The 13,912-nt window shown below is 59.7% G+C and overlaps 3 protein-coding genes across 4 annotated transcripts in view; 2 read left to right on the top strand and 1 right to left on the bottom strand.

Moving 5' to 3' along the window:
• Positions 1 to 1,797, bottom strand: part of HTATIP2 (HIV-1 Tat interactive protein 2) — a 5,868-nt gene extending 4,071 nt beyond the window's left edge. Inside the window, exon 1 of the mRNA XM_026089172.1 lies at positions 1,750 to 1,797. Within this exon, the coding sequence (XP_025944957.1) occupies positions 1,750 to 1,797 (48 nt within the window). The remainder of the gene's footprint in view (positions 1 to 1,749) is intronic.
• Positions 1,798 to 2,138: 341 nt separating this feature from the next.
• LOC112977176 (1-phosphatidylinositol phosphodiesterase-like) lies at positions 2,139 to 5,490 on the top strand. Its single transcript, XM_026089218.1, has one exon. The coding sequence runs from the start codon at positions 2,139 to 2,141 to the stop codon at positions 3,204 to 3,206; it is 1,068 nt and encodes a 355-aa protein (XP_025945003.1). The 3' UTR covers positions 3,207 to 5,490.
• Positions 5,491 to 8,173: 2,683 nt separating this feature from the next.
• Positions 8,174 to 13,912, top strand: part of LOC112977169 (P-selectin-like) — a 12,109-nt gene continuing 6,370 nt past the window's right edge. For both annotated transcript variants that reach the window (XM_026089203.1, XM_026089201.1), the window contains exons 1-4: positions 8,174 to 8,211; positions 8,567 to 8,657; positions 10,628 to 11,017; positions 11,319 to 11,426. In XM_026089203.1, coding sequence (XP_025944988.1) covers positions 8,576 to 8,657; positions 10,628 to 11,017; positions 11,319 to 11,426 — 580 coding nt within the window. In that variant the 5' untranslated portion in view covers positions 8,174 to 8,211; positions 8,567 to 8,575. The remainder of the gene's footprint in view (positions 8,212 to 8,566; positions 8,658 to 10,627; positions 11,018 to 11,318; positions 11,427 to 13,912) is intronic.

Genomic DNA, 13,912 nt, shown 5'->3' with positions numbered 1-13,912 from the left:
CTCCGCCTCGCGGCGGCGCGTGGGTGACGCGCGGCGGGGGGGGCTAGAGGCAGCGGCCGGCCCGTCCCAGGCGGGTGCCGGTGRCGGTGCCTCCTGGGGGCCCGGCCTCCGCGCCCCGAGCCGCAGAACCGGCGTTTTCCGCAGGACGCGAAGAGGTGCCCCCCCCCCCCGCCTTCCCTGATAAAACACCGGGTTTTAACGTCACTGCGTAAGCAGCGAGTAGTGATAGCGGCGGCGTTTCGACTTAGGGCAATGTTTTGATGTTTTTCCAGTGTGCAGTCCGTCTGGAAAACACCGCATGGAAGGAAATCTGTTTCCCATTCGGCGTGCTTTTTGGTGCATCTCTCTGGCACCAGGTTTCCTTTGATCCCAGCAGGGCCTGTGATTAGGGTGATCCCAGTCTACTGAAGACTGGGAATTATTTCAGTCTTCAGCCAGGAACTTTTGTGTTGGCAGACAAAATGCTTAAATAGTGCAATTTCCCACGTGAAGCAAAACTTTCCCGCGGAAGGACGTGTGCTGGCACGTGGACACGTGTGTATTTTGGTGGGAGCRTTTTCTGGGTTGCGTTAGGCAGAGCGATGCCAGCAGGGTGAGGGAGGGGATCCTTCCCCTCTGCTCGGCACTCAGGAGGCCACAGCTGGGGCCAGTGCTGCGCTCCCCAGCACAAGAGAGACGTGGACATGCTGGAGTGAGTCCAGCAAAGGGCCGTGAAGATGAGTAAGAAGTTGGAGCATCTCCCACATGAGACTCTTCTCAGTGGTATCCAGTGACGCACAAGATGCAGTGGGCACAAGTTGAAATACAGGAAATTCTACTTAAACATAAGAAAAAAAACTTTTTTTACTGCAAATATGGTCAAACACAGGAACAGGTTGCCCAGAAAGGTAGGGGTGTCTCCATCCTTGGAGCTGCTCAAACTCAACTAGATACAGTCCTGGGTAAACCGCTTTAGGGGGCCCTGCTGGAGCTGGGGGATTGAACCAGGTAATCTCCAGAGGTCCCTCCTGACCTCCTCAATTCTGCAATGCTGTAAGCACATGTGGACATCTGGACAGATGTGTGTTACTTTCCTTCCCTCTTGTTCCTCCACTCAGCATCAGGTATAGTTAGAGGGGTCCATGACCTGCCATGCAGCTCCTCATCACAAAGATGCTGAATGGGGTGGCAGAGAGGGAGGAGGGACAGCGGTGGCTGCTCCTGAGCAGGATGTGAGTCAGCCGCACGGGCTCTGACTCTGGCCCTGGCCGTGGCTAGGGGGCTCTTACCTCGCCTGGGACAGCCACCAGACCACGTGAGCCAGCTGTGCCCTCCCAAACAGGAAGAGCCTTGCGATGACTTTGGCATCAAGCAGCCATCAGATGAACGTGGCAAAGGCCATGGTGCAGGAGCCGCTTCCCRCAGGGTCCATGCCGCTTGGTGCTCAGGAGGCCCTGGCAGACAGCCCCATGCACCACCATCCCTGCTCGTCCTGGCCTGCCTGCCTGCCCCTGCCCTGGCACTGCGCTCCCGGCAGCTCTGCAGGCAGCAGCCCTGGAGCAGGAGCCAGCTGCGGGTCCAGAGCAAGTGTATTGGCAAAGGAGCCCTGCGGAGCTGGGTGCTGGATCCAGTTTGTCCTGATTCCTGGGGAGGGAGGTGGAGCGGCCCGAAAGGCTGCATCCACTAGGCAATTTTCCAGCCTGGCTCATCAGCCAAGCACTTTCCTTTGCCGAGGATGGCAGGTGAATTCCCAGCGCACGTGCCCCGCACGTGAGGCGTGACGTGCCCCATGACAGTTGCCCGGTTAATGGCCAGCATCCCGCTGAGGCTGCCAGTGCGCAGCCTGCGCCCACGGGCTACACTTCCTGCCCGGCACACTGGACCCGGCTGCCGTGCGCAGATCCAGGTGGGAAGCGGCAGGGGACTAGGCTGATGTTCCTGGGCTCCCCGAGAGGCTCTGGGGGCAGAGGGATGGATGCGGGGAGACAGGAACCCGAGGATTTTGGTGGGGGGCATTTGTGGGGCAGGGGAGGCTGCGTGGGGGATGATGCTCAGAGGGACGCAGGGTTTGCGGGGCTCACGGTGCTGTTTCTCCCCACAGCAGAGCTGGGTCGGGCCGGCCCAGCGCGCGGGGTGCCGGCTCTGCTCCCYGCCGCGCCATGGAGGCGGCGTGCCGGCAGAGCGTGGCGTTCGACTGCACGCCCCAGCCCGCCGCCCACCGCCCCGACTGGATGTCGGCGCTGCCCGACGCCCTGCCCCTCTCCTGCCTCTCCGTCCCCGGCACCCACGACTCCCTGAGCCTGTTCGGCAGCCGGCGCCTGCGGTGCCAGAGCTGGGGGCTGGAGGCGCAGCTGGCGGCCGGCGTGCGCTTCCTGGACGTGCGGTGCAAGCTGGAGCGGGGCGAGCTCCTCGTCTACCACCTCTGCACCTTCCAGCGGGCCAGCCTGGGGGGGGTGCTGCGCCGCACCCTGCGCTTCCTCCGCGCGCACCCCGGCGAGGCCGTGCTCATGCGCATCAAGGAGGAGCTGCCCCTCTTCGCCCGCCCCGGCTTCGCCGCCCGGCTCCGGCGCTACCTGGCCGAGGAGGGAGGAGGCCGYGTGTGGTGCCGGGAGGAGGTGCCCACGCTGGGCCAGGTGAGGGGCCAGATCGTGGTGCTGGAGGAGCTGGAGCGCCAGGTCCTGGGCATCCCCTACCAGCRGCTGAGCATCAGCGACGCCTGGAACGTGCTCTCGCTGGAGCGGAAATGGGCCCAGGTGCAACAGCACCTGGAGACAGCGGCCGGCGGTGACCCGGCCACCTTGCACCTCACCTTCTGCTCCGGCAACGGCCTCTTCACCTGCCCCGCGGAGGTGGCCCGCTTTGTGAACCCCCGCTGCCACCGGCACCTGCAGCGCCGCTCGGGGCAGGCTGTGCGCTGGGGGGTCGTCATCATGGACTTCCCGGGGGCCGACCTCGTCCGCCTCATCGTGGAGAGCAACGCACCGCGGGGCACGGCAGCAGTCCCTGGCGTTCCCGCGGTGCCCGTGTGGCAGCGGGGCCGGGGCACACCGGTGCGTGGAGCCTCRCTCGGCACCCGCACCGCCGTCCGCCGGGTCGGCCGGACGTCCCAGCATGGGACACCGCTGCCGGCCCCACGCCTCTACCGAAGGACATCAGCGCCCTCGGAGCAAAAGCGCGTTGCTGGCTCTCGCGCTGCGTTAGGAAGGCTTTGCGTGACGACGGCGTGATGTCCACCTGGGTCTGCAGAGAGCCCGCGGCAGCCGCGTGGAGGCGGGTTTGGCACGGCTGGCRGCCGCAGCCGGAGGTGACCGGCCTGGGAACCCGCCGTGCGAGGGCCCGCGGCCTCCTTCGCCTTGTTCCCTCGCCCGCAAGGATGCAAGGTACCACCGTGGTGGGGCTGCACCAGCTCGGAGCTGAGGCACAGGAGCAGGGGACACTGCCAGCCCTTTGGGGCCGGTAAGTCCATCTGATGTGCTTCTCTGCAAAATAGTGATTTTCCTTTTACCAAAAATTAAAAATAAAAACAARCTAGGAAAGCACTTACTATGTTTTCTTGCCACTTCCTAACAAAAATGTGGAGAATAGTGCAGAAAAGACTTTTTGCTCTTGCTGCTTGKCATTTAAAAAGCCTGTATCCCTCTGTCCATTGCCAAAACACAGTTACATTGGTGTTTGTAGACCTCTTGCTCTTAAACCAGAGGTGTAAGGGGTCAGAATATGGAGGAGGAGGAAGAGAAGGAGGAAGCAATTTCAAAGGTGGCAACAAAATGTTAGGAACATGGATCGTCTTGTTATTTTAGGTTTTGCTTTTTTTTCTTGCAGGGGGTTGCCCCAAAAGTCAAAACTATAAAAAAGAGGCAGTTTCAGCAGGCCAAAGAGATGCACTCCTATGGGGAGACAGCCGGCTCGGCGCCCAGGAGGAGCCCACACGCGAGGAGCCATCAGGGCTCGGTGCAGGACCCGGGACCCGCCGCAGCCCCAACCTCGACATCTCCTGTCCCTCCAGAGACCAGGACATCCTTGGGCCAGGCAGAGAGACGCAGTCACTTGTGGAGCAAAACCAAGGAAACACCAAGTGGTGAGAGAAGTGCCTTCCCACACCCAGCAGTGGGACCTGAGGTCTGTGCACTCGGTGCACAGGTGTGAGCAGCAGCGAAGCCATATGGGTGCCGGCAGCAGCACAGCACGGCCTGGCAGCCCCTGGCACGCGTTATGGCCCCAGCGTGCAGCTCCCCACTGACCCAACCCTGTGTACGGAGAGCTGGACTTCCCGCTCATTTTAATCAAAACAGCCATAACAAATAATGCCTGCCGAGAAGGACCAGTGGCTAAAGCACAGCCCTAACCTTCCCTGGTTGCACTTTGCCAGGCTCCTGTTCAAACCCAGGCAGTCATGCAGCAAGACCCTTAAACATCCCAGGCAAGAGATGTCTCGACATCCCCGGACCCCGAACACCGACTGCGCCCAGAAGTGCCTCCACAAGCATGGGAAGGTGACCCATGCAGAGGACAGGTTTTCAATATCTGGTGCATTAGCCTCACACGCAGACCTGCTAGGAAAGTGCGAGGGGAAGTAAAACCCACACCCTACCTGCAGAAAAACAAATCAGCAATTTAAATAAAGACTGACAAGCCACAGGACAAAGCCGCTACTTGCAGCAGAAAGATGGCCAAGATCCCAGGAGACAAAACGTCAAGCTGCTGGTTGCACTGAAGCAGAGAGGTCAGAAAGCACAGGACAGAGTGTTTGCCCAGGCCTGCTGAGAAGAGGAAAGCTCAGCCTTGGCCTGCCAAAAGGTGAAGAGCCTCCTCAAGGATGCTCCTATCATCAGGGAAAAATACAACTGCCCTTAATAAGTGCCAGAGGGGTCACCTCGGGACTTCCTGGCCGGAGAAGAGGACATTGTTTGCTCCACAAGGGCCAGCTCTGGATGAAGACGAGACTCTCCATGCTGAGGATGTTCATCCGCCCGCTCTGGGCAGGCTGCGGTGATGGACGAGGGAGTCAGTCCCGGGGCTCATTTTGGCAGACATAAGAAGGCGGAAATCACCACGTTAAGCCGAGTTGTCCAGATAGGTGACGAAAGCAGTGGTGAGGTCCGGGGAGCCGGCGGCCTGCTGCGCCGGGCACCGAGACCTGCGCTATTCTCCGCCTCCTGCCGCCGCTGCCCCCGCGCAGAGCCGGTGCGACAGCTCTGGGCACCGCGCGGGGCTACGGGAGAGCCGCAGGGCGCGCGGTGCCAGGACGCCAGGCCCCCGGGACGGGGAGGGACGGGTCTGCAGGGGGTTCAGCGCGGCCTGGCCCCACGGCTGCTCGCAGGGACGGGCAGAGGCGCGCTGCCGGGATTCCCCGGGTGGGCAGAGCCGCTTGTTTACTCCGTGCCACACCAGCAGCAAGATAACCTCAGTGCTACCTACGCCCCCGACATCCTGTTTGGCAAACCCTTCTCCGTGCCAGGCACGTGCTGCCGCTGCCGGGGCCCAGGGGCCGGCGCAGGCGGCGCGGGCAGCAGCGGCACGCCGGCTCTCTGCAGCCCGGCGCCCGGCAGGRCCCGCTGCGGGAGCCGGGAAACAGACCTGTTTTGTCCCTGACGGGCTGCCCTTGGCCTCCGCCAGCYGGCGCGGGCAGGACAGCAGGCCTGGCGAGGCCGGGGCTGTCCTCCCGACGCAGGGCCAGCGCACGGCTGAAGGCACCGCGTGAGAAGGCTCCCCAGAGGGAGGTGCTGGGCGGAAAGCCCTCCYGCAGGAGCGATCACAGGAAACGTCTCTGAGAGGCGTTAGCAGGGCAGATGGGCCCCTGTGGGGCAGGCAGGGATAACTTGCCCCAAAATGCTCCTGCAACCCGCGGCAGGAGCCCCCGGAGGCGCCCCCGGTCCTGTCCGTGCACGGGGGCGGTGGGGCCGTGCTGTTGCAGCCTGCCCTGCTCCGCTCCGGCGGCGGGGGCTGGCGGCAGCGGCACACTGCCCAGGAAAGGCGCTCGTGGTATCGCCGGCAGCAGCCGAGCCGGGGGAGCCGTGTCAGGGTGACTCGGTTCCTGTGCGGTTTGCAGGGGAACATTGCACAAGGGGGGAACATGCCATGCCACCGTGGGACAGAGCCTCTGCCAAAGCAGCCCGAGCGTGCCCCACGCGGGGGGGTCGTGGCATGGCGGTGGCAGGGGTGCCCCTTCGCGCACCTCGCTTGCGTCTCGCTGCCCTGCGTCCTGGGCACTCCCCGGGGCACGCGGGGCGCCGCAGCCTGGCCTTGGCCCACCTCGCACTGAGCAGGGGCTGAGCGGGAGGGAGCAGCCCCGAGGCAGCTGCGAAGGAGCAGAAGGGAGCCCCGCCGCCGGCTGGGCCTCCGAGCAGCTCCTCCGCAGCCCGAGAAACCCCCGCTCTGCTCAGCCCCGTAAAGCAGGGGAGGGTCCTTCCTCGGTAAGCGAGGCAGCAGGGCCCTGCGGCTGGGAGCACGTGCCCCGGGCAGCAGACCTGGGAGACCGCCGGGGGCGTGAAAGGACCCCGGGCACATAACCCGCTCCCTGGGCAGGCACCGTGGGCTCCAGGGCTGCAGAGCTGATGCAGGTTGTCTCTGCCGTCTGCTGCACGAACCCCTTTTCCACCACCTGGAAGCAGCCCTTGGTGCTGCCCTCGGGGTGCCCGGAGCGGAGGGTCAGCCCCGGGGGCGCGAGCCCAGGGAGCCCGTGGACACCGTTTCTCAGTAGGCACACTTCCAAATCTTGCAAAGTGTTGGATTCAAGCCAAGCGGGTGATGTTAATAGTCCCTGTTCCCTCTCTAAGACACAAGGTAAACACACCATCATTCCTTGGAAATAGCCTCACTGAGCTCTTGGCGGAGCCAAGCCGGGCTGCGATCCCAGAGGAGGACGAGCCGGGGGGTCCTCCAGAGGAGCTGCTCGCTGGCGGGGTGAACCCCCAGCCCCCACAAACACGCTGGTTCTTGGCCATGTTCTGCCCTTTACTACAGCAGCCTCTGGGTCCCTGCCGCCTTGTTTCCATTTTGAAAACAATACCAGAAATTATTTGTAGTTACAAAAATAAGGGAGGGTATATTTTTTTCTACAGCTCTGCCCTACCATGTCTTGTTGCAGCAGAAGTGAAACTGGCAGCGGGCACAACTTATTTTTCTCCTCCTCTCCCCTCTGGGCGTGTGGAGTCGAGCGCATATCTGCCTCTCAGCGTGTCTTGTGGGTGCCCGGCTCCCACCGCACGGGAGATGCAGCTCCCAGCCTGCMCGTGTGAACCTCGGCTCTGCGGAGAGGCCACGCTGCCCCGGTGGCTGCCGCTCAGCCTTTCTGCCTGCCAGGCTGCCTGCTTCCTTCTCTTCATTGCCTGACCTCTGCCCATGAGCTCATATGAAAGGAGTGCTTCTGAATTACTGGGCATAAATACAGGCTGAGCACTAAACACTACCATAAAAATGGACAATTGCAGTGAAACATATTGCAGGGAAGATTACCAGAGACAGGAATTGAGTTTGATTTGTATCGGCCAAGTATAAACTCATTGTACTAGATTACAGATTTCGTGGGATGGGTTCCTCCCTTTGTCTAGTATTACTCCCGCTGGAGTATCATTAATTTTTCGGGAACTGGAAAATTCATGTGACCTGAAAAGTTCTCGCTTTGGATTTAGCTGGAAGTGAGCAGAATAATTCCTGCAGAAAACCCTGCCAAGGCAATTCTACTTAAAAGAAGAATAGGGTAAAAAAAGATTTATGGTGATTCAGGAATGATCCCAGAGGAGATGGACACAATGGGGGATATTTCTAAAGCATTGGTGGAAGCTCATAAAGGATATTAACAACTGGGGGGAAGTTCCTCTCTCCTGTTCTTAGACCTTTCTAATAAAGGCTTAAGAGACAGGAAAACACATTGTGTAACTAATTCTTCACAAACAGTATATATGAAAATTCTCAGCCAGAGTGAAAAACCCGTTAACAAGGAGCACATCCAAGAGCTCCTTCCCGCTGGCAGGCAGTGAGGCCCGCTCCTGCGCACCAGAAGCGCCGCGCTCCTGGAGGACGGGGAGACCTGGCACTCTCGCCCGTGAGCTGGGAGCGGGGCCGGGGCCGGACCCGGGGCCGGGGCAGCCCCAGGGCGGGGGAAGCGAGGCGGGGGTGGCGCTGCGCTGCGCTGCGCTGCGCGCTTGGAGGAAGCGCTCGGAGCTGCGCCGAGCAGGGGGGCCAGGCGCGGCGCGGCGCGGCTCGGCGGGGTGCGTGCGCGGCGCCGGCACGGTAGGTCCCACTCCTCTCCCTGCAGACGGGGCAGGGGCACCGCAGCGGTGCGGGCAGGCGCTGCGGGAGCCTGCGGGTGCTGGGCTCCCCCGGACGGAAACCCCGGCGCGGGGCAGCCGGGGCCCCCGGGCGCCGCCAGCACAGGCGACCGCGGCTCCGGGACGGGGTGAGGGTGAGAGGCGGCCGGGGGCCCAGGGCATTGCGGGCGACTTAGTGACTCCCCAGCAGCGACCTGCACTGGGGGCACTGGGCCCTGCTGTGCCCCCAGCAAAGCCCTGCCCGCTGCCCAGCTGTGCTCTGGGCAAAGCCCGGGCCGGGACATGCCACCGCTTATGCCTCTTTCCCTGACATGCAGGGCACGGCCATGGGACAGTGCTCGGCTGGAAGCACCTGGGGTCTTGGCTCTTGTGGCATCTGCTCCCTGGGCATCGCTGCCGTTATATGGGGTAAGGTGCCTGCTGCAGGCTCGGCCGGCATGTTGTTTTGTGCCTTGTCTGGCAGCGAGGGAAGCCCACACTGTCTCTCCCTCCCCATCCTCACATTTCCTCTTAGACTCACTAGTTTCGTTGAACTGGAGAAAGGCAACAGCAGCTCTCCTGCCGGCGCTGTGCCAAAGAGCCGAGCGTGAACRTAGCCAACACAACCCACAGGCACATGGGTTAGATCGAATTAAAGCTGATGATTCCCATGCCAGGAGAAGCAGTGGGTCTCGGGGAGAGCAAAAGAAATGAGAAAAGGAAATTAATGTTATTTTTGGGAAAGCTGGGTTGGCTGCCTGTAGGACAGGCTTTCTTTCGCACCTCGGCACTGTACAGAGCAAGACCTGCTGCTCCCTGCTCAGTCCCTAGAGATACTGGGCTTAGATCCTGAGCAATCTAGGTTATTTTTCAAGTGACCTTTTGTGATACATCTAAGGAAAAGAGGCAAATGCAGAAATATCAGGAGGATACTGAGATTTAGGTCTGAGGGAAAAACAAGCATGCAAAACCGTCCTCCAGTGCTGCAGATGCTCTCAAGTGCTGTGTGGGGAGGAGGCATGGTGGGGCTGCCTGGGAGAGCACAGGAGTCAAAATCCAGGCAAACGGCACCCAAGTGTGAGGTTTTCAGCTCCAGGTGGGGCAGGGAGAGCTAATACAAGGCTGGGGAGAAGGAGCAGAGAGGAGTAGAAGGTGTGGGGATGAGCAGTGCTCCTGGAAAGGAGAGGATGTTACTGGTAYGTGAGCTGGCAGAAAGGAGCAGGAGGGAGCGTGGAAGACTGGCAAGTAGTGGATGGATTTCCTGGTCCTTTTTGGTTTGGGGATGGGAAGCGTGAGGGCATCAGGAGCTGTTGCTCTGAGCTGTGCTGCAGAGGTGGTGAGGGTTCAGGCGCTGTGTGGTGGGAGCTGAGGACCAGGCAGGTTCCCAGGAGGCCCCCTGAACTCACAAGGAGCGAAGAGAAGGGCTGTTGTTGAAGACCAGGTTTTCCTCAGCTTCAATTTTGTTTAACAAAATGGATAATTTGATCTTCCATTAGGAAAAATAGTTGAATTATGGAAATTTTTGTTGCATTATTGTTTCCTTATGAGCCCAGTTGGAACTGGGAAGCCCTGAATTTGCGTTTAATCTATGATGCCCAGAACTTTGCCTTCATAATGAAATGATGTGATATGCTCTCTTGAGAGAGAGGTGTACCCTAGGCTGACTGCTTGGAGTGCGCTGATTTCCATCTTTATTTCAGATAGTTTTCTGCAGTTATGGTGATACCTGATTACAGGGAGGAGGGAGGAAGCTTTTTTTGTGGCTAAAAACTTCTGATTGCATCAAGTTGTGGTGAGAAATCTTGTAAATAGAAGCAGCATTTCAGCTAAATCCCCTCCATTTCTGGGTGTGGGTTCCAGTTAATCTTTGGCTTTGCCCTGCCTGGTGGGCATGACCGGCATGTGAACTTCACTTTTGCAAGACTTTGTTTTGCAATGTTGAGTTTTACAAGACTCTTCAGACCATCTCTAGCTTAGGTTAGCAGCTACTTGAAAGCACCTTAGGAGCCAAAGGCTTTCGCTGGGGAGGGCTGTTCATTGCTCTTTCTTGCTCCAGGCTGGCTCATGTAAAAGTGTAAAGCAAAAAACTGAAGTGGTATACTTCTGCACCCATGGAAGGAAACGKTTTTTTTTAAGGAAACAACTTGATRCTATTTTTCCTCTTGGGGAAACCTTTGTGGGTCTTCTCAAGTGACAGTGGCATGCAGCCTCTCTGTGCTTTGCAGGGGTGGTGTGAGATGCTCGTGGAGTCAGTGAACATCAGGCAGTTTCAGCAGGGGAGTGGAGCTGTGGGGTCTGGGATTTCGTCCCTTGTGCTGCCTTTCTGCTTTTGTCCGCCCCGCTCTGCCGGCCGCTCGGCCTCGTGAGCGATGTGGTGGCACTGCTGTCCTCTCCCACAGGCCTCGTCGTGCAGCTGGAGGTTGGAGCCTGGACGTACAGTTACACCGAACAGAAGGACTACATATGGGAGCAGGCGAGGAACTACTGCCAGACCTACTTCACGGACCTCGTGGCCATCCAGAACAAGAAGGAAATCGAGTACCTCAACCAATGGCTGCCCTTCCACCCGCGGTACTACTGGATCGGCATTCGCAAGCTGAACGGCACCTGGACCTGGGTGGGCACCGGGAAGGTGCTGACGAAGGAGGCGGAGAACTGGGCTGAGAAGGAGCCCAACAACAAGCGCTCCAACCAGGACTGCGTGGAGATCTACATCAGGAGGCAGCGGGAGTCAGGGAAGTGGAACGACGAGCCCTGCAGCAAGAGGAAACGGGCGCTGTGCTACCAGGGTGATGCCCGGGGGCTGCGGTGGGGCGGGTGGCCTGGGCGGGGGGTACCTGGGCCGGCGCTGGGGAGAGCGCTGTGGGAATTGCTGGCATCTGGGGTGGCGCGGTGACGGGGCAGCTTTGCCAGCTGGCTTGGGAGCCCGAGTCCCCGCAGGGCTCAGCCCCACTGCTGCCACCTCTGTCCCCGTTTTGGGGCACAGTGAGGTGAGTGCGGCGACCTGGGCGCGCTGCRCTGGGGATCTCTGCGGGGACATCGGGACACTGCTGAGCCCAGGCAGCTCCTCACAGCGGTGTATGCCCGCAGCCTCCTGCCAGCCCTTCCCCTGCAGCCAGCGCGGCGAGTGCGTGGAGACCATCGGGAACTACAGCTGCGAGTGCCAGCCCGGCTTCCACGGCCGTGACTGCGAGAACGGTGAGGGCATGCTGCAGGCACCTGGGTATCGCAGCCCAGGGTGCCGTCGGGCGCTTGCATATTGTAGCCTGTGTTAGCCCCTTGCACCGGCAAAGCAAAGCACGTAACCTCTCCATCTGGGTTGCCACTGCGCTACCCGAACAGCTGCCCCTTGCAGTGCTTGTCCTGGTGCAGACAGTGCGTGCAGCCAGCTCCCCAGCCTCCCATGCAGCAATCCGTGTTTGCACTCCCATCCTCTGAGCTGAGTGGCATCGGGGCCCATTTGTCACCTGCCAGCCCCTTGTCACAGAYAAAACAGTCTTGACTCAGGGAATTTCTACTTAATTTAACCTTTTGTCAATTAACGCAATGTTCTGATTGCCGATTCGGGGATCGGTCATGCGATAACTGTTTCTGACTCCTGCTCCTCCTCGGTGTGGGTCACCCACGGCCACTTCAAGGCGCACCCCTTGGGCACGGAGCATGTCTCCTCCCAGGGACAGGACTGTCCTCCAGYGCCAGCCTCGGGAAGCTGGGAAAGAGTCAGCCTTGATGCGAATGGGAATTCGTGCCGCCTCTGGCTGAGGCAGCCTTTGAGCTTGAGCAGAAATGGTCACCGGGACCACTGGTTGCCTGGGTCAGGTCCAGTGCTGCTGGGACGCTGCTGCTCCCGCTGTGCAAACCCTGCAGCAGCTCACGTTGTCTGCTGGCTGCAAACAAGCCCCCTCACCATGAAGAGAGGCTTCCCAGGGCTGGTAGGAGCAGGGTGTCCCTTACGGTGGGATTTCAGTCCAGGTGACCCAAGTCTCCCATCCCCACACACCCAGCGTTCCCTTCCCTTTCCTGGGGATAAGCAAACTGCCCTCCCTGGGTCTCCCCTTGTCTCTGCTTGCTCTATCCTGAGTCCAGCCTTGGCGGTGGCACCTGCCCTGCCGAGATCAAGGGACCAGAGTTGTGGCCTTYGCCCCTCCACTACCTCTGGAGGCACTGACTGCCTGCTCCTACACCTTGCGCCCCCAGTTCGTTCTGGTCAGCCTTGCAAAGCTGTTTAGCATCTTTGGGATCTCGAGAGAAGAGCAAAGGGAAGATGTTGTCAGGCAGCCGGAGGAAGGGTGTATCCTGGCAGCAYTGGGCACCAGATAGCACAGGAGAAGCTGTGGTCAGATGAGGTTAGATAAGCTGGGAGGGACAGAGCGAGGCAGGAACTGGCACTCAGGAAAAAGCCACAAAAGAGAGAAAGTGGCGGCATGTTGTGCAGCAGGAGAAGAGAAATCCTTSCCGTCGGCACCCCCACGGGGCTGTGGCAGCATCCTGGTGCCTGGAGCTGTGCTGAGCTTTCCAGCGTGGGTGGCCACGGGAGCCCTGCTCCATCTTCCCTGCACGGCAGGTCCCAGGCCTTGCACCGGGACAGGACGAGTGAAGGCTGGGAGCAGACGTGGGACACAGTGGTCCACCCTGGGGGCTGCCTTTCTAAGGCCGAGACCAGCAAAGCTTCCTACAGTTAAGGGAAACTGAGGCACGGAGCGATGATGCGGCAGTCCCGTACTCAGCGTCCCAGCAGCGGCAGGATCAGCAGCAGCCTCCAGCCACTGTGGAAGTCCCCGTGTGCACTATCCAACACGCAGTTCTGACCCTTCCCGCTGCAGGCTTTTCAATTTCCCAGTTTTGGTTTTCCCAAGCAGAATTAGCCTRTTTTTTCCTGTTGGGCTTAAGTATTATTTACTTTTTCTTTTTTTCCAAAGAATAAAGTGAGTCAGTCAAGTTGCCCCTGCTGATAATAAAGTTGCTCTAACACTTCCAGTTGGTTTTAGTCCAAGAATAAGAAAATGATCCTGCCGTGAAGGGGCTGAATGTGCTATGGGTACTGAGGGCTCTGCCAGGAAGGAGGCTGCCCTGCTTGCACTGTCCTTGTGCGCTTTGCATTGAGTCTGGTTGCAGCCATTTCATGCCCTGAGCTGGCCACCCTGTGGCAGCTATCACCATCAGGCAGAGTGATCCTGCCGTGGTCCGATGTGGCCCCAAAGCCATTGGATGTCCTTCCTCCTGCCACCATGATGGGGATGGAGGCAGGTCTGGGAGAACGCTGATGCCTGTGGGGCTGGGGAGGGAGGCAAGCAGGCCTGCAGTAGCCTGCGGGGGCTGTGATCTGTGGGGTGCAGGGGATAAACGAGGCTCTGGCAGAGCAGCAGCTGTTCCTAGTGACACCATGGGTCTGGTGGAAGAAATTGCTGTAGCAAATGGAGYGTTAACCTAGTTGACTGAGGCCTCCCTTTTAGCAGCTGGGTGACRGAGGTAGATCAAGGATGGGTTGCTGTAGATGTGGTTTTATTTAATTAAGAAAGAACCATGAGTAATTCTGGGCCCTAACCCTGGATTTAATCTCATCTATATCCTGCCTCTGAGAATTGCTCTCCTGTTGCAGTCATTGCGTGCCCAGTGCTCAGCGCTCCAGACTGGGGAGAGCTCAGCTGCTCCCACCTCCACAGCAACTTCAGCTTCGGCTCCAC

This window comes from Apteryx rowi, unplaced genomic scaffold (genome assembly GCF_003343035.1).
Source record: "Apteryx rowi isolate R43461 unplaced genomic scaffold, aptRow1 scaffold_80, whole genome shotgun sequence".
NCBI lineage: Eukaryota > Metazoa > Chordata > Aves > Apterygiformes > Apterygidae > Apteryx > Apteryx rowi.
Note: the sequence above shows the minus strand (reverse complement) of the source record. Positions and strands in the feature narration are given on the sequence as shown.